General features: G+C 40.3%; 1 protein-coding gene across 1 annotated transcript in view; it reads left to right on the top strand.

The window, feature by feature from the left end:
• fam13a (family with sequence similarity 13 member A) overlaps positions 1-18,997 on the top strand; it is a 67,406-nt gene extending 48,409 nt beyond the window's left edge. Inside the window, exons 13-25 of the mRNA XM_059342012.1 lie at positions 1,017-1,075; positions 1,421-1,463; positions 6,625-6,775; positions 11,118-11,334; positions 11,422-11,563; positions 12,062-12,143; positions 12,541-12,746; positions 12,841-12,924; positions 13,598-13,693; positions 14,852-14,935; positions 16,138-16,334; positions 17,517-17,618; positions 17,715-18,997. Coding sequence (XP_059197995.1) covers positions 1,017-1,075; positions 1,421-1,463; positions 6,625-6,775; positions 11,118-11,334; positions 11,422-11,563; positions 12,062-12,143; positions 12,541-12,746; positions 12,841-12,924; positions 13,598-13,693; positions 14,852-14,935; positions 16,138-16,334; positions 17,517-17,618; positions 17,715-17,838 — 1,587 coding nt within the window. The 3' untranslated portion in view covers positions 17,839-18,997. The remainder of the gene's footprint in view (positions 1-1,016; positions 1,076-1,420; positions 1,464-6,624; positions 6,776-11,117; positions 11,335-11,421; positions 11,564-12,061; positions 12,144-12,540; positions 12,747-12,840; positions 12,925-13,597; positions 13,694-14,851; positions 14,936-16,137; positions 16,335-17,516; positions 17,619-17,714) is intronic.
• The last annotated feature ends 1,051 nt before the right edge of the window (positions 18,998-20,048 follow it).

Below are 20,048 nucleotides of genomic sequence, written 5' to 3'. Positions count from 1 at the left end.
GCCGTCTCTGTGAATGTGATTTTGCTGTTGTCAAGAGCCACTGAGAGTGATTAGGAGCTCTAAAAGTGTCTTTGGTGTTATGTCTGGTGCTTTTCATGGCACAGGAACACAGCATGATACAAAATAAACCTCATGTTATGTTCTTTGCTATCTTTTTTGTTATTATTATTCATTTAACATAGATTTCTATTGTTTTCTTTAGCATTATAAAGAACATTTATCAACACAGTACCCTTACATTCTCAGCAATTACAAAGAGTAAAATAACAAAACAAAACAATAAAGGTTTAAAATAATAATTACAATAATAATAATAAATACAAAGTAAATAAAGAACTAAATTAAATTTTAAAAAGAGAAAAAAAAACAGACAACAACTACCATCTATGCAACAAAAGCATCTATTTGCAGTCTGTCTAATGCATTAATTAAATGTTGTGTTGTTTATACAGCTTAATCGCATTTTTTTAATTATTAATGTTGGCCCTATTTAAACATGTTGATCACTTGGTTCAACGCTTTGGTCCGGACTGAAATAGCTCAACATCTGCAGGATGAAATTTGGTACAGATATTCATGGTTCTTGGTTATTAATCCCTGTGAATTTGATAATCCACTGAGCATTCCTCAAGTGTAACCTTGAGGTTTATATTTGAGGTTTTGAGTGAAAAATCTCAGCAGCAAAGTGAAGAGAAAATTTTATTTCCAGGATTTCAGTCTTTGTGGTTCAGCATCCAAAAAGGTTCATAAACGCAATCATGGTTCCTAATTTCATATTTCATGTAATATGAGCAAGAACTAAAATTGTAATTCACTGTAAGCTCTAAATTGCTCTACATGTAAAGGTTATTATCAACATATAGCATCAGAAATCTCATAAATAAAAGGTTAAAACATGATAAAGTAATCATGGTTTCTCGTTAGGTATGCTAATACAATATAGTCTGATAGAAAACATTTTCATTAAATCAGCTATGTAGATAACTAATGTTTGAAATGTTCATGTGTTTTTCCAGTTCAAGGAATGTGTTGGTGAGAGACCTGCAGAAAACCACATGGAGACATTTCAAAAAGGGTAAGCTCTTCAAAACTTCAACTTGATCCCTTTGAGGATTAAAAAAAAAGTCATAACACATGGTGTATCTCTTTCTCTCGTCACTTTTACATTTTTCCCATCAACAACTTGTACAACCTGTTACTCACAATGTTTGTTTTGCATGATAATGAAGTCTGCCACCTGCAGCTCTGTTATCTGAAGGGATCTGTTTAGCTTACTGTCATGTTGATAGAGAACACTATCAACACAAGACAGGCCGCAAAGATGTGTCTGTATGAACTATATGGGGTTTCATGAGGTTTCTAACTAAGATAAACTTTTCTCGACAGTTAAAGCTTGTGTCTTCTCTCTTGAATTTTTCAGGAATGACATTTCAAGAAAAGATGGCCTTCCTTCTCCTCCACAGGTATGCTCAAGTTCATGACTCCTTTCCTGTGAGCCTCTCTCTGTTTCTCTGTTTGGTTGCATTGTTTGTGTCAGCTCTCCTCCCTGGATGTGCTCTGCCATGCATCTGTCACTGGGGAAAAATAGAGTCTCAGATTTGAGGGAGACGGATGTGGAAGAAAGGGAAAGGCTCGGTATTGAATCTCAATACTTTTTTGGTATGGACTCAAATGTGTCAGCCGCACCAAGTTTCAAAAACTGCGAAGTTCTGAACACATCAAATATTTGTTCAGACTTGTACTTTTCTTTAAAACAGTTCCTGATTTAAATGATAATTTTGCAAGTTTTAGACTTCTGTTTGGGGAAAATAAATTATACTTTTGTTAAGTTAACATTTAACATTTGAAAGCATCTTTTATATGGGAAAATGTAAAATCTCCTTCAAATAAAATGCAGAGAAAGGTATTGTGTGGCGTCTGCATTGAAATGCTGGTATAATACGGGCACTTTTTTTGAGGCGTGAAAGCAGTGGACAGAAAGTGTGACCACTGTTGACCACTGTGATACAACACCATGTTGCTCTCTTACATTTCCACAATTTGTTGAACAGAAACTTATCTTTACTTCCACAGAAATGTTAAGTTTCACTTTTGAGGGAGATTTCAGCAAGACGGGATTTTCCCGCCGTTATTCTTGTACAGTACTTCCTCAGTCAGCTGTTCAAAGCATTGTGGAATTTTTGTAAGTTTTGGTGTTGCTGTCAGTGCTAGTTAAGGAAGCCTGTCACCTTCACTTTTAACCTGGACCAGCAGCACTGAACAGAATCATGCAGCGCTGCACCAATATGGTGAATGTTTTTCTTAGCAGCCCAGATGGATTTGTAGCAGCTCAGACTGAGCGGCCATCTGGAGCCGGCATGGCGCCGCTCTGAGCGGAGGCCGGTGCAGCAGCTTCTCAGCTGGTCATTAAAGTCTGGGTTATCACACAGACATAACCGTTACCATCAGGACATCTTTGTCTTCCTCTGAGCTGCAGTTATTTAGATTAATTAAAAGACTGAGCCTGTGTGCATGGTGACCTCTTCACCATAGACTATATAAATAATCCTCACCTGTGGTGGATTTTTCTAATGTTTTTTGACTTATACACATTCAGTATTTTAATTATCTGGCAGAAACGATGAGCACCTAATCAGTCAATAGATTTGACTGATCATAAGTCAAATAAACCGTTTCGATAATCATAGTTATTTAGACCCCAATCAGACAGGGCGTGGTCTGTGGTCTAGCCTAACCATTGAATTGCTGTAACGTAAACACAGAAAAAGAACACATGCCTTTGCCTTTCAATTTTTATCTTAAAAAGAGGCAGAGGGCACTCACTCTGGCTCTGATTGAGGTTGAGAGGCTATTCCCAAATACTGTATTAGAGGCAGGGAAACAGAGATCTGTGTGGGTGCATGAGACCCTCAGAAGGAGAAGAAATCAAGAGAGTACTACCAGTTTGTCCAGGAGTTCGTCTGGATGATGTTGGTTCAAGGCCATTTTAGGATGAGTCTTGGACAGTTTCGCCTCTCAATTCATGTGCTCAGTTGAAGTTTTGTCAACTCGAGGTTCAGGGCATCGCATGCAAGTGCAACGCAAATGCAACAAGCAAAACGTTTCACTTTCATTTTAAACAAAACATTTTTTTGTTTGCATCTTACAAATTGCACATTTTGGGTTTGTACTGTTGGTCAAACAAAATAGGATTTTCTGAAAATGTAGAAACTAAATAATTGATCAATTAAAAAAAAATAATTAAACAGATAATAATGAATGATAACAACTGAGTGGTTAAAATTTTATTCCAGGACAAACGCTTCCTCTGTTTCGCAACCTCTTTAAAATTCTGATGCACACAATCCCTTAATCTCAGTGTGTTGTTGTATTGTGTGTGACAGTACACGCATCTTGCATCACGTATCACACTCCTCTGTCAGAACACGTTGTACCCACAACATGAGGAAATGATCGTTGGATGTGACAGCTGCAGAGTTTTTAAGCGGCTAACATGTGCAGCTCAGGTTGTCAATTATATGGCAACATCAACATTAGAGTAGATTTTATTTTGAAACAGATTACATCTATTACTGTGCGTGTGTGTGTGTGTGTGTGTGTGTGTGTGTGTGTGTGTGTGCGTGTGTGTACGTGCATGTGTGTTTGTGTGTGCGTGTGTGTGTTTTGAGGTGAGTGTGTGGAGATAGCAAAATGTAAACACAGCTATCAGACAGGAAGCTTATGTCAGGCCAAATTCTCCACATCGTGTGTGTGTGTGTGTGTGTGTGTGTGTGTGTGTGTGTGTCCAAGGTTATACGCTTGTCTGGGTGCCATCTCAGCAAAATGCCCTTAAAATCCACTCTTGTTTGTTTGTACACTATGTGTGTAAGCCCCCCCAAACACAGCTTAATTATTGTCTAATGCATCCCCTCACCACCCCATGTACACACACACACACACACACACACACACACACAGTAGCTCTGTCTATCCTACCCCTCCTTTGCACCAGCTGGACCTCATGATGATGTAATGATGGCTCGAGTTTGTTTCAGTGAACACAGTGGTGTGTGTGTGTGTGTGTGTGTATTATATTTGAACGCAGCAGGATCATGCTGAGCTGTAACATCTGTGCTCCTGTTAATCCACAGTGTCACTCCACGTGGGACTTGAAGGGGATTTACATTGTACTCTCTGCACTGATGCCTGATACCAGTGATTGATTGATCAGTTAAAACAAGCAGGATAAACTCATCATCAATTCCTTTATCAAACCGCCAATAATGAGTCATTTGCATACAAAAGGATTTGACAACAAAAGAGCAGCTTGTTGAAGAAACTTTCGGCCCGTTTTCAGTGTCGTAAAAAGCAGATGATAGAATTATAGGTGGATCATGTGACGACACGTTTTATAGTCTTAACATGTCTTGCCCCTGGGACTCATAATGTTACATAACAATCACCCGGTAGACTCTTCTGTTTCAAACAATAATGAATTTATACTTTAATTGCATGATGGTAACACTTTACAAGAAGGGGCTTAAAGTGCACAAGTTAACAAAGCAGACACAAGCTGCTAATTAACATGTTTTTCTTTGATCATAAACTTGAGAACCTTTATAATGAAGCATGATGTAATTATGTGTCTCTAAATATATGTGAATCTGCATTTGTAGCACTCAGGAGGTTTTACCAAGAGATGACTTATTTGCACAGGTCTCCTCCTCTCTAAAACAAATAGACTAGGTGATTAATCCGGTTTTAACACTGAGTAAAGCAGTCTCACATTAAATAATAAGTGATTCTCTGATGCTTTTCACTAGACAGCTGTCACTAATGTTTGCTCAGCTTGTTTCTCTGATAACTTAAGATCCAGGCATCTGATGACTAAAATCCTTCATGCTGTTAAAATATGTAGGTTAAAACGAGGTACAATGTGTATCATAAAAATGTGGCTTAAAACTGGATGAAAGTCCATTTCTGACAGCTCCTGGCAGAGAACCACAATGGTGACGTACAATATGGGATACCTTGATTAAAATGACCGATTTCTCTGGGTTTGAATAGTGTTTGAGACATTCGGGATAATGTAACTTAACCATAACAATTTAACATTTTAAACATTTAAATGTGTAACAAATTTGATCTTGGAAACAGTAGTTTCAACTCTCTGATTGTTTGTTTCTTTATTTGTTTGTTTGCTTGTTTGGCTGATGATTTATTTGTGACTGTCTGATGCATGCATGTGAGGCTGATGCAACTCAAAATCATAGCTCTGATGTTATTTAGAGGAATATGTGTCTGTGATATAATGGGATCTTGAATAGTGATTGCGTGAGCTGGTGCACTATGTACTGATTCATGGAGGCACTGTTTGGGGGGGGGGGGGGGGGGGGGGTTCGGTTGTGATATGAACACAGTGACGGTAAGTGACGGTAATCTACTTTTGGGAAATTTCTGCTCTGAGTCAGTCACAGTCTGCACGTTCTCTGGACACTAATGCCACTCTGTACCCTTTGTGATTCCCGTCACAACCGAGTTATTTCTCCTGTTACAGCTGAGGAAACGTATTAACTCTCCTCACTTCAGCACCGAAACAAACACACACCTGAGACTAATTGTTCCGTTACACCGTAATCTCACATGAACCTCCCAAAAACAACAACAACTTAGTATCACAAAGCAAAAAACAATCCAAGGGCTGTTGTAACCAGATCGAGTGTACCCCTTCCTGTAAGCCGTATGTGGCCTTTATGAGATCTAGTAGCAGAGTGTGTCTTGATCTGTTTTTCCTAAAAATAGCTTGGTCCCACGCCCAGACAGAGGAAATGGGACCCCACGGGCTTAGCGCTAAGTGATCCATGGACACGTTCTAAATACATGACCCGCTGAGCATGTTGTTTCCCCAAATTATTTACATTACATTAGATTCTGAATACAAAGCTTTGATGGAGGACAGGCAAAGTGGAGTTAGAGAGAGTTTGAGATTTAAGGAGAGAGAGCTGATGGATGATGGGTAAATAGTGAGGGAACGTGGATGAAGTAATGAGGTGCTGCAGGAGAAGGCGTGCTTGTAATATCGCTGCTCTGGGCTGGATGTTTGTCTGCAGAGAGAGACAGATATGGGGAGAAAAAAATCACCCAGTCAGCCTACGTGTGCAGGCTCACAATCTGTTTGCTTTTTTTTGTCCACACCTCCTTCCCCTCCCTCCCTCTCTCTCTTTCTTTCTAACTCCCCATCCACCCCTCCCTTCTGCTCTCGCTGCTGTGAAACAAACAAGTCCAGAGTGGCGCGAGGGTGGGGAATATATGCATGTCAGGCAAGAGAGAAGGCAAGGAGGACTACTGTAGGGGGAGAAAAATAACAGAGGGAAAGAGGAAGGGAGGGGGGAGAGAGAGGGAGGGGTGAGGGATTCCAGTGGGTGAAAGACGAGGCGGAGCCAATCCACTCCTGCTCTCTCACACACGGCCAGAGACAGATGGGCGGATGTTTTGGCCGCAGAGACAGCCAATCGGGAGCAAGGAGCAGCCCCCTCTCTTAGGGCAGGGCCAGTCTTTGGGACTGTGTGGCTCAACTTAAAGAGTGTGTTCACAGGCTGGTCATCATCGTTGAGCGCTCTTTTCTTTTCTCTCATGGTCGTGCAGACGTTAAGGATGAAGATCCAGGAGTCGCCCGTCACTTGTGACACGGGGAGGGTCGGCGGAGAGGTGCGAGGCTCCGATCCGGATCGCGAGAGCTGCGAGGAAGTGCCCCGGCTGGACTTGACAGCACTTACTGAGGAAAACCACTGGGGAGGTAAAGCCACAGGCTAACTGTTGTTTTCATGCTCAGATTTTTCCCTAACATGCAAAACTTTATTTCTAAATAGGTCAAATACTTTCTGGAATACGCACCTTTTTACACAAACATGAACAACAACACGCTCACTGCCCTCCACCCAGCTCTGCACATGGGTGTCTGGCTAGCAGCTGCACACCTTCTGTTGCCTCTCCTCCTCCTCCTCTTCCTCCTGATGCATCTCCTTCTGCCTTTCCTGCTGGATTTAATTGTCAAAGATCCTCTTAAGTTCTCTAGCCACCTATATCTGGCGGAGAAACACACTGGAGATGCGCTTGTTTGCCTGGCTAATAAGATAAGACAGCACTGCAGACAGTTGTTGTTTTGTTGCTGTTGACTTCGACCACATGGGAACCTTGAATCTTACATTCATCTCTCAAGGGAACACATGAAGGTGTGGCGAGGTCTAGAGCTCCTCCTGTGGTTTTATTTAAAGAGCAAACAGTAGGTTTTTACCAGGATGTAAGTTACTTGGCAATTTCTGGCTCTGAATTGTTTCCAGACTCAGCTGCTGCAGTAATTCCCAGCCAGGAATCAATCATTAAATGGGAGGTCAGATGGTGAATACAGTGTGCCAGTCGACTGGCTGTAGAAACTTGGCTTTCATTCGCAGTTTATTGATCCTGGTTATATTTTTCACTTCTCCTTTTTTTTAAAAATGTTTGCTCCATCACTACAGAAATAGTGATGGTGATTTGGCATTTAATAGCTCAAAGATGGAATTTGAATGCATCTAAAGAAGTATGTTGGATTATTTTATTTCTGCTGATTTATTAAGTATCATTTGTACTGCAGAGTTTGCAGAATTAACCACGAGCAATGCATTTTTCCTCCTTTTTTTTGGCTGTCAGAGCCCTTTTGACTTTGTGATTAATGTTTGTTTATGCTGTAGTGTTGGCGTTTGTGCATAAAGGAAATCGTGCACAATGCAGTGCACTGAGACAGTGATTGTTTTGTTAGGATATTGCGACACAGCGGAGGTGGGTGGAGGTAACTGTGTCGAGCAGTGAAAGCCAAGCACTTTGCTGAACTGTACACTAGAATGATAACCAACAGGTTAATTCCTACAGTTCCATACAGTGAAAGGACATGTTGAGGCATGTTTTGACTTTCCGCTGTAAACGCTGGTCTTCACTCCCACCGCCACTGTTTCCTGTTTTATGTGGCAGTCAGTGCAAAATTGTTCCATGCAATAAATCTCTCAACTTCAGCAGCCTCGTGTTTGGAGAATTTAGACGATTGCATGTTTTGTGGAGCTCTCTAGTGGCCAAACGTGATACTTGGAAAACAACCGAGGTCTGTTAGTGGTTGTTGTTGCTGTGCAGCATTTGCAGCACGAGAGAAGACATGTCAAATAGTCAAATAAAATACCAGAGCCAACAAACTGTTTAAAGGTGTGGTGTTTGTTTAAATTAGCTCTCTGTCCAAACAAAGCATCTCTGATTGTGTGTGCTTCTAATTAAAATGCAATTTGCTTGAAGCAGGATATAGCAGAGGGTAGTTTTATACTGTTTTTTCAGGAAATTTACAATCCAGATAGCTGTTATTTTACGCTGAAATCATGAAGAATGTTTTTTTCTTGTCTTTTTCCTCTTGCTAAATCTCCTTCCTGTACATTCTGTCCTGAATACATAACTGAGTCCATGGCAGCAGGGACTCTGCAGGGAGCCTGCATGATTGGTTGTGACAGGCCGTTGAGACATACTGTGTCTCCTTTAGGTGCATGAGATGGAGAACAGATCAGGTCCCTTGAAGCGTGAGTGCGAGCAGGCCTTGCCATTTGCAGAATTGCAATTGTGTAAATGTATTGTGCAAAGTTGAACTTGTGAGTGTAGCTGTTTTTTTTCTTCAGGAAGGAGAGCCAAAGAGGGATTTATGTTCTGGCAAAACGAGCCAAGCCGAATAAGCAGTTAATCAAGCCGTATAACGGCAGCGGTGCTTTCAGGGGCCATACTGTACAGAAGGTGTAATACTGTACAAATAGGCTGGCGAGTGGATGAGGGCATTAGGTGGTGGTGTGAGGCTTTTGTCCCAGTACACTCTGTGCCAGTGCCTGTCATGGTGACCTGATATTTGCGGCTGCATTTTCCTTGTCTGCCAGCGTCGGTGGAAAGACATTAACGGGCATATCAACAGGAAAACACAAGACTCTGTTGCTCATATGTTTCGTTAATGAGAGGCTTGTTATTTTGATTTTGCTCCTTTGGTACTTCTGTTTCTTTGCTCTCATTCCTTCATCTTGTCCTTCACTTCTCTTCTCCCCTCTTTTCTTCTCCTAGATTCTCCGTACTTTAACACCCCTTTCCTTGATTTCAAAACCATTTTTCATCAAAGTTGTTGCGATGGTAAGTGGAATGCTACGGCACCGTCAACGCTGACTGGCTGTGCTGCAAATAACATGTCAGAAAGAAAGAGAGAAAAGGCTGAATGACCTTTTCCACTGCATGGCAACATGCTTGAATGATCTGGAACATTGTGACCGAGCGTCTCTCACACACAGCAACCTTTAGTGAAATGGCTAACTGGCATGTTTTTCGTTTCATTAGTCTAGTTAATCCTGAACCATCAGCCAGCGGTTGATTTAAAGGATTAATTTTAAAATGCCATGGAGCCTCAGTGGCCGGCTACACTGCTCTGAGCGAGATAATACTCCTCAAAGGAAGACTTATTGAGCGCTTCACCTGCCGCTGTGTGCGAGCGGTAACATGCCAGAGAGTTTCTACTTGATAAACTGCACGTACCTAAAAAGTAGAAGAGGACCCGCGGGACCCGAGCTGAAATTTGAGCTAAGTTGCTTCTCGTATGGCCCAACTCACCCCAGCTAAGAAAAATATGCATGTGCAGTTTTAGACTGGGCGTGCATATTTCTACGTGTGCTTTCTGACACTTTGAATGTTTACACTGACGGTTGGTTTCCCTTAGAGCTTGTTTTCTCTCCCTCCATCTTCTCCTCATGCAACAACTCCTCTGTATATTTCTAGTGTCTCCCGACACCAGATGTTACAGGCCTCACCTTTTCCATGAAATCTACATTATTGGTCCCGCTGAGTTTTCACATAATTTCTTTAGAGGTATCCCTTATTATAACAGTGAACTTTAGTCCAGTCTCTCTCCCATGCACACATGCTTGGACAGACATTGACCAGGTTTATTTCTCACAATGAGGAGTGGAAACTGAAAACACAAACTCATCACTGTGCCTCTCACCAGGGGTCGCGCTCTGACATTATCCCATGGACAGACGGGCATTATTAATAGCCCAGGGATTGTCAGGGGTATCTGCATGGCTATTTCCACCAGACATACATTATTACCGGAGTGGGGACTGTAACCAGGGGATGGACAGAGGGAAGGAGGAGGGGGGGTGTTTCTCACTCCCAATTCAAAACAACATCTGTGACCATCAAGCCCCAGAGGGAGTTTTAGTCCCACAGACGTATCTTCATCATGTCCAGTGACTTTCACATCACCAGAGAGGCTCCAAAGAGATGTTAGCAAGGAGAGAAACCACCTGATCGAGTCCTGGGAGAGAATAAGTGCCGATCTTTGGATAAGAACAGTGTTGACCCGTCTTAGTACTACCATACTTACTCTTAAAAACAGATTATAGCAGGAGAGAAACGCATCTTGGATTTAGGTTAGCAAATTTCCCCCATTTGTTGTTGGAGCTTTTTTTAGGAGCAATCTCGGTTACTATTTAGTTCTTTCAAGCAAAAATGCCAAACATGTCCAGATTTCAGCTTCTTAGTTGTGTGGATTTTTTTTTTTTTTTTTTTTGCTGACCTATGTGATAAAAATAAAATCGATTCTTGGTCAGACAAACAAGCAATTTTAGGACATCCCTTTGAGTCTATAACAAACTGTGATGGGTGTTTTCAAATACATTTTAGAGCAAACAAATTGATTATTGAGACCAAAATGTCATTTTTAATGTTAGATGCGGCCAACATTCGTTATGCATTTAAATAAGTGATTTAAAAACAGAAAATAAGTTCCATCTAGTTTGCACATTTTTGTTCTCTACTCTTGTTCATTAAGTGCTATCAACCTGTGGAGGAGACCAGGATTTATCATGTTATTCTGTCGCTGCAGAGCTGTTGGGGATAATATCTGAATCTGCTGTAACTGTACGAAGTGATCTTGGTGTTTTTCTGCTTGTCAGCATGCACCACATTTCCAAGATCCCTGCAGAACCTGTCTTTGTTTGCTTAGTGTCAAATATCTTGTGTTTAAGTCCTCTTTGACAGCAAAACAAGCAAAGTGTCACGTTTTAACACAACTGTGTGTTTGTTTTTCTTAGAACCGGTCCCGGCGTTCTCGTCACTGCAGAGGGAGAGCATGGACCGCGAGGAAGCCCGGCTGTCCCCTCACGCTGGTGGACGTCTGATCCGCCAGCTTCTGGAGGAGGACAGCGACCCGATGCTGTCCCCTCGCTTCTACGCCTACGGACAGTGCCAGCAGTACCTGGATGACACTGAAGTGCCTCCCTCACCACCAAACGCACACTCATTTGTCAGGTAAACAAATCACATGTTTTGTTTTGTTTATGTAAAGGCAAGACGGGAGCTGTCAGCGATGTAAACAACATTATTGCGTCTCTCCAGTCGCAGACGGAGTTCGTCTCTCGGCTCTTGCGACGATGAGAAAGAGGAGTTGACCTCTGCTCAGCTCACAAAGAGGATCCACATACTGAGGAAGAAGATCCACCGGTTTGAGGAGAAGTTTGAAGAGGAACGGAAATACAGGGTAGGTACAGCAATAACGAGCATTTCATTTATCACATTAAAAATAACACTTATGTTCGAACTGTTCATAATGTTAATACATAAAAATGTTAAAAAATTGGGCCTTGGAAGAAAACTGATGTTGATGTATATCTATGGATACAGAATGAAAATCCTGATGGTTATCTTTTCTATGATTTAGTTTTCTTTTCCTTTCTTTGCTTTTCCTATGTATCAGGAACCTGTACATATAAGAGAAATTATGTTTTGTTTTTAAGAAGGGAAAATATCCTATGTTGTATGTAACCTGTTGGCCTCAATAAAGATAAAATTAAATTCACAGATGTTTCTTAAAGGCCAACTGCCTTATAAAAAGGCTGTTAATCCCACACAGAGCTCGGCTTGAGATTTTATGGTCGATACAGTCACGTTCACCTGAGCAATAATAATAGGCACTGCTGCTTCATTGTGAATAAATCTGTTCTCATCTATTATTGCTTCTTTCTTTTTTTTCATCCAGCCGTCCCACGGTGATAAAGCTGCAAACCCAGAGGTGCTGAGGTGGGTTACTGAACTGGCCAAGCTTCGTAAAGAGTTAAAAGGTAGGACAGAGGAATCAAAAGCATGCCTAAATACAGCTGGTAGACTGGTACTTTTAAAGCACAATGCATTCAAGCAAACAGTAGCAGCTCTTTGGGATTACTTTTGTGTCTTTATTAAGCATTCAAAAATGTATTGAAAAGCACAATTATTGGGGTCTCTATTAGCCAGTCTCGATCGGAGTGACAGCTTGACAACATCCACTTTTATCTTGAATCTGTTCAGTTTGATTTAATAATAAAGACACAAAGGAAACCCCTCACAGCTACTACACTGAGCATAACAATGACAAACAGGACAACAAAGAAACGCCACAAAGTTTATTCTTTCTTAATGTTGTGGAGAATGAACCGTAGTTGGCCTGTATTATATATTTTCCCTGCTTCTCCTCGTCATCAGAAAGCAAGCTGATGAAGTCTGAAGAAGACCTGCCGCCTCTGACCCGCCAGCGCAGCAACACGTTGCCCAAAAGCTTCGGCTCGCAGCTGGAAAAGAAACCGCAGCAGGAGAAAGTGCCGAAGCCTCCGGTGGAGAGCAGCCTGGAGACGATTCTGAAGAAGCTGCAGGAGAAGAGGGAGGAGGTGAACCGTCCCGAGGACATCAAGGTAAGAAAGCGGCATAAATAAAATATAGACAGACATTTACAGCAAATGGACTTTTTGTGTTTTGAGGTTTCACTTCCTGTCCCACCACTGACAGGATATGACACGGGAGCAGATCGGAGCGGAGAAAGTTGCCCTGCAGAAAGCTCTACTCTACTACGAGAGCATACATGGTCGACCAGTAAGTTCTCCTTCAAATAAACACACACACACACACACACACACACACATTGGACACACCCAGCCTCCTTAAAAAGCCAAAACAAACTGTACATTTTTCAGGCACGTCGGCCCACACATGAGAAAATCTTGTTTGTGACCCAGATTGCTAGTCAAGGGTGAATAATTCCTCGAGCCAGAGCGTGTGCATGTGGTTAGCTTTCACAGTGTGTCTCTGTTTTCGCTCAGAAGAAGGATGGATGTGGTTTTTGCATTTCCTTTTTATCTTTCTTTGTAATCAAATTATTAGAAAACAGAACTTTTGTTGTCTCAGGAGCTTCAACGACATTTTAAAGGACTGAAAAGCTGAACTGTAAACGAGCTGACACACTCTTTGTTTGATGTCGGACCCCAAATCAAATTGCAATAATTGTGCCGTCTAATCCCTGCTGATATTGTCGTGTATCAGGAAGCGCGGCTGACCTTTCCGTCACCTCCTCACGCTGCGTTCCTCTGTGGTTTGTGGTTAACGACCTTCACGCTCCGAGGAACAGGCTGAGGAGTTGTTGTGGGCTGTTTGGGGTTAGCTGTCAATTTGTGTTATGTTAGCGATGTGGCTAGTTAACGTCTAGGGAGAGAGAAGGAAGCTAATGCTGCGCTAACAAGACATCTTTGTGTCCTCGTTGCTGCTTCAGGTCACCAAGAGCGAGAGGCAAATCATGAAGCCGCTGTACGACAGATACCGCCTGGTGAAGCAAATCCTGTGCCGAGCCTCTACCATCCCCGTCATTGTAAGTATCACATCTTAACGTCCCTTTATTTCCTCCACAGCTGGCCTTTTTGTCCTGCTGCTCTTTGACAAGCAGGTGGCAAAGATGACCACATTGTGGAAGCGTCTGCAGACACTTAATCCTAGCTCATGTTGGCTTTAGTGCCTACTGTGGGAACTGGTGGCAGCCGTGCCACAGACGTGTTATCCACCTTTCTAAGTCCAGCTTTAGCCGCTCAGTGATTTCCCCCGGTCGTAAAGCAGCCAAGGTGGCAGATTGAGTTCACAGGAAGTGATGTCATGAACAGCTGAGTGCAGGAGAAGGTCAAGCTGTAGATATACACAACCTCACACTATGATGTGAGGACTCTAATATAAAAAGTTACTATAAATGTCAAATAAATATAATGTAGAAAGGAGTGTAAAGTAGAATAAAATGAAAATAAAGAAAAGTACAAAGCAATAATTGAGTAAATGTACTTGCAGTTTGTTGCAAAAATAGTTGCATAAAATATATGTGCTTTCTCTTCCATATTATTTATGTACTCAGCTGTTTGATAACCATTTCTATTATGTAAGATATGATCTGCAGTATATAATTGTTATATAATGCACCACCAATAATCCCCCATCACGCAAATTGGGAACAATGCCATAGAGTTATTATGCAGCATTTTCATTACCCCGGAACATTTTTTTCCAGCTTTTAACCCCCTTGAGAAGCACATCTATTGAAAATATGGGAGTTTTTATTTGTTTTGTTTTTACAGCTTATACTGTTTTGTCCACAGTCCGGTCACAAAAAAATGAGCAGCAGTTGCGATATTTGGATCATAAAACAGAGAATCGTGAGGTTCAAATAAGTGAACTAACCCCAGTTATATCCATAGTAATTGGAATCAAATAAAGCCAATATTGGAAATACGATGGTGTTAGGCTGGAAAAAAGAAGGGAAACTTCTGCTCATCTTTAGCTCTGATAGTTTGAAGTTAAGACGCTGGGTTCTACAGGGGCCGACAAGCAAAAACTCACTTGAATGGCAAGTTTTTGGCCATCGTAGTGCATTGGTCCTTGTCAGCCAGCGCTGAATTTGAAAACATAAAGGCAGTGAGGCAGTTCCCTTGTGTCCTTGCTGTAAGCACCAGCATGGTTAACGCCTCCTTCTTAACCGTCACCACAGGGCTCACCCTCCAGCAAGCGCAGAGGTCCGCTCCTTCAGCCCATTATCGAGGGCGAAACCGCGCTCTTCTTCGATGATATCAAGGTGAAGAGCTGCTGATGCTGCTTGAACAATCAGTTGCCAGCTCACCCCGCCCCGCCCTGCCTCCCTCCAACCCCACCACCCCCTCATTTAACTCCCATCCACCCCTCTAATGAACCTGATTGCTGCCTGTTGATTGGGCGGCTGCCTGTTTCCTGCAAACAGCTCCTGTAGAGACGTTGAATCAGTAGCTGCCTGGATCTGATGTTTGAAACCGCTCTGTGATTATTGACCAGAATGTGTTGTGTTTTAAAGGACGTCTGCTTTATCACAGCCTGGGTCTTATTTTTACAGTTTTGGCCACCATTTCTAATAATATAGTAATATTGTTGTACTTAAAAAGTTACCACCCCCAGCTGAGATGACACCTACATATCAGCTACATAAACTACATATATAACTATTTTGATAATCAATTAATTGGTTTCAGTTAATTTTTAATGAAAAAAAAGAAGGAAAAAATCTCTAATTCCAGCTACTGAAGTGTAAACATTTTCTTTTTTTCACTCCTTTATGACAGTAAACTGAATCTTTGAGTTTTGGACAAAGCAAAACATTTGAGGATGTCATTTTTGACCTTACAAAACAATAACAGACAATTTCCACCATTTAACAATGATTTATCTAGAAAATAATATAAATAATTGTAAGTTGCAGCCCTAACAACATACAAAAACATTGTATATCTCATCGTATATTCCTTATACTATCCAGTTTAAAATATGTTCAAATGATCTGATTTAGAAAACTACGGCTGGTTTTAAGCTCGTTTAGAACCTGTTTAATCATCTTGATAATGAAATTGATGATATAAAAACCAAAAGAAATGATGGTCAAAGCGACAAAACGGAGCCCCACGTTGTGATAAAGCAGAATGATTCTTTTAGGTGTGTTTTTAAGACGAACTGTAATCAAAAGTTAACTGATTGTGCTCGGTGTGTTGTTGCTGGCTGTAGCTGTTTCAGGACTCGTAGATCACATCAAGTTAGTTTTCGGTGGACTGTGTCTTCATTAACTCCATCCCAACATACTAAAGACATGAATCACAAACAAGGACTGTGGAGGTGCATTGTGCTGCTGTACAGCAATGATTGATGAGCATTTGGTGACTAACCGCACGACCATCATGACTGCGGTGTTTGAGCCCGGACGCTTCACTTTTCAAACACTTTTGGCCGCCGTTTGACCTTATTATGTTTCTGCAGGAGGAGGAGGACGGTTCAGAGGACGACGGAGACTCAAAGACGCAGTTCACCGTCACGGTCAGACCCGACCTCAGCGTGCTCGGCTTCCTGGACCACATGGAAGAGGAATCAGACGGTTTCATTTCACCCGTGGACGACCTCTCACCCTCTAAGAACACGACGGACATGAGGCTGTCCAACTTGCACTCTGCCACCACGTAAGTTACTGAAAACAGAGAAGACTTGTCACAGAACTACAGCAGTGTTGTTATTGAGTTCTTTAAAAAGCAGAATTTGGAGAAAGAAAATCCCTGAAATGACTACAAAGTTTTCTTCTTTTCTATTACATTAATCATCTTCAGTTCAAAACCACTAACTGTGTATAAAAAAGTTAAAATTAGCTCCACCTCGAGCAGCTCCAAGAGTAAAGCACTGCTTGTAATACACACTTACACTTTAATGCATCAGTATTAATATTCTAATAAATCTTAAACAATAACATATAACTGAAAGGGGCAATTTTTCTGCAGAGCGAGCAACTTTAATTTTTGATACTTTGAAAAAAAGCCGTCTTAAAAGATCTTCATTAAGTTGTCTTTGACAGCACACGTGGTGTTCGTTTCATCGTCTGTAGATTATTGCTTGATATATTTGTTTTATTTAACCTTTATTTATTCTCATTTTCAATGATGCCAAGGGTACAATTGCAACAAATCATAATATCATCATTTCATATCATCATAAAAATGTAATGAAGTTAACAAGAAAACAAACAAAAGTCATCAACAGAGCAGTCAAAAATAGTTACATTCAAGACTGAATAGTTGGTTGTAACTTACCTGTAGGTACAATTGTATCAAATTTGAATGTTTTTTTAAAATATTCCAAGTGTGTGCAGCAGAAAAACTAAAAGCAGTTCCCCCAAATGTTGTGTTTGTATGTATATTTTGCTTTAAAAAAAATACTAAGGCATTGTTCTTGCTTTAGATCCGGTAGTTGCAAAAAGCATAGTTAACTTATAGTTAACTTATAATAGATGAGCAATAAGGTATATTTTATATCAATATATATCAATAAGCTAACAAAATAAGATTAATAAAGGCATGGCAAAGACATAATGGGTGGGTCATGGGTGTTTGTAATGCCATTATTAACACTTATATAAGCTTATAAACACACAATAATGTTAATTAGCATCTTGTAAGGACTTACAAGGGCCTTATTACTTCTTAATTATTGGTTATTACAAGGACCTTAATATAAAGCGTTACCTAAGAGTTTGATTATCTTTAACATGAAATTGTTGAATTAGTACTTTAGGCTAAGGATCGTCTTCCAGCACTGCAAAATTAAACCTTCGACACATATATTAAAATGTATTTTCTGCTCTCATGTCACAGGCAGGAACTCGTGGAGCAGCTCCAAGAGACCCGGGAGGAGAAGAAGAGACTCCGCAAGAACCTGAAAGAGTTTGAGGACCAGTTCTTCAGACAACACGGAAGGTAAAAGAACAGATTGCACAACAGACATTCACATAATTGGTTTTCCACTGCCGAACTTCCTCAGTTTTCCTAATGTTTGTTTCCTTGTTCCCATAGAAATGTGCAGAAGGAGGACCGCTCCCCGCTGGCAGTCGAGTACAGCGAATACAAACACGTCAAAGCCAAACTGCGGCTGCTGGAAGTCCTCATCAGCAAAAAAGACTCGTCCAAGTTCATCTGAGACTAAAATAAAAGACTCTTAAAAGGACTTCAGAGATGCAGTGAAACACATCTCACTCCGTTGGAGAGGAGATCTGATTTTCCTCCTCGCTGCCATCTGTGCCGCTCATGTTTTTGGCTGTTTGCCTGTTAATCCGTTCAGTCGAGCTCAGCTGGGTTTTTCCTCTGGAGCCCGCAGAGAGCCGCCAACTCACGACTGATTCAGAGCGACACAGAGTCACCTGCTTTCACCTTCCAACAAAAAAAACCTTCATCAGAGGACATTTCTCCAGACTCACACAAATAACCTGAATCACACTTTTACTGCTAATAATTTATTTCTATCCTTTTGAATGTTTTTATTGGAACAGAAAAGTTATTTTTCTCATGCTTTACTGTAGAAGTCTTAAAAGAAACACCTTGTACGTAAAATAATAGATATTAAATTGTTGCTATTTTTAAAGAAGGATTTTTGCGATCAAGATGTATGTGTATTTTTGTAAGGGAGACGTTACTATTTGTGTAACTTCAATCAGCTTGATAACAGTATTCACTAAATGAATAACTTTCTCTATTTCAGTCATTACCATCATATAATATCTGAAATAATCTTTTATTGCTTCTCTAGAAGTTTAATCGAGTATTTGCTCACTAAAAGAAGTGGTTTTAAATGTTAACACAACCCAAAGACAGTGACTCAGAGTACAAACTGCGAACCAAAACAGCTCATATTCAATAAAACAGCTTATTTTTTGTGATCACTGGTACTTACTTAAGCATTTGACTGTATATTTTATGCATTGATGTGCTTTTTTCCCATTTACTTCCTGTCAAATAAGCTATTTCTCGTCTTGAAATCACTGGTATGTGTTTGCTCACACTGATAAACATTGACAAACGTTTGTGAGACGACTCTGGAGGACAGAGGCGCGTTTCATTCTCGTCCTCTCCGGAGCTCGTTTGGTTCTTTTGTAAATATGGATCACTTGTGTATGTTTACATTTCTGTGAGCGAGTACATTTTTCCTTTCTTTTCTCCAAAATGGATGATTCATCAGTGTGAATTTCGTTTTTACTGAATGTAAACACTGGCAAGGCTTAATGAATTTTGAGTGTGTACATTTTAGTACATAAATTGTATTTGTATTTTGTATATAATAATGAAATCATATTTTTACTGAGTTTTGGGGCTGTGTGGCTTTTTTTTTGTGCACAATACATAAAACCATTTTAGGGCCGCAAATAATTATTTTCAGCATTTATTAATCTGCCAAATATGTTCTTGATTACATATAACTGTGTTTATAATTATTATTTATAATTATTTGTATTTATTTATTTTATTCTTTAAGTTAAAATCTGGAAAGCACTCGGTGCATACCCTTAAATTGATATATAAATAAAATTATTATGAAATGTCATAAAATATATTGAATACACAGATTACCAGTTAAGAGTAATTTAAGTAAATTTTGCTTGAAAAATGATTTAAACAATTACTAATCATTTTTTAAAAACTGGTAGTTTATTTCTTGTGGTTGATTTTTTTCTTTTTAGGTTTATAGTGTTTATACATGAACAAGTTTAAGAAGCAGAAAAACAAAACAAAATCATAATGTGGAATGAGTTGTATTAGTTCAGGGAAAACAAAGTATATACTCAATAATGCAATCATAAAACACTGTATTGTTTTATTTAAAAAGTTGGCTGGAACAGAGAGCTTTGTGTAGATTTCAGACAAATATGCAAAAAATCACATTTTCTGTAGCACATTAAAAGGTGCAAAAAAGTCAAGGGCTGCACAAACCTTTGCATAGGACTAAACTCTGCAGGAGAAATGAGCTTTAATTAGATAAATACTGTCTGAACATGTTGAACATGTTGTGTACATGCAGTATAGAGCTAAGCAAGAAGACGAACTGTCCTAAGAAGAAAACATCTCAGAAGAGTCCAGTGTTTAAGACCTTTTAGAAGAAAAACCCAGAGTTACATCACTACATTACTGGGCTGTTTCAGCTTTTTATTGCTAAACTGAGGTGTCAGTGTGATCTGTTAGACATTTACTGTCTGAAGTCACCTTGACACCACGGTCATGTATGAAATATATAAAAAATATAAGTATATATGCAAGACCAGTTCACACACTTCACGCCAATGCACGACCTAATTAAACATCAGTTTGGATTAAGAGGTTTGACTGTAGGAATAAATAGAGCATCAGGGCAGGTTTTTG

Source organism: Centropristis striata, chromosome 1 (genome assembly GCF_030273125.1).
Source record: "Centropristis striata isolate RG_2023a ecotype Rhode Island chromosome 1, C.striata_1.0, whole genome shotgun sequence".
Taxonomy (NCBI): domain Eukaryota; kingdom Metazoa; phylum Chordata; class Actinopteri; order Perciformes; family Serranidae; genus Centropristis; species Centropristis striata.
This window is presented reverse-complemented; position numbering and strand designations above follow the sequence as displayed.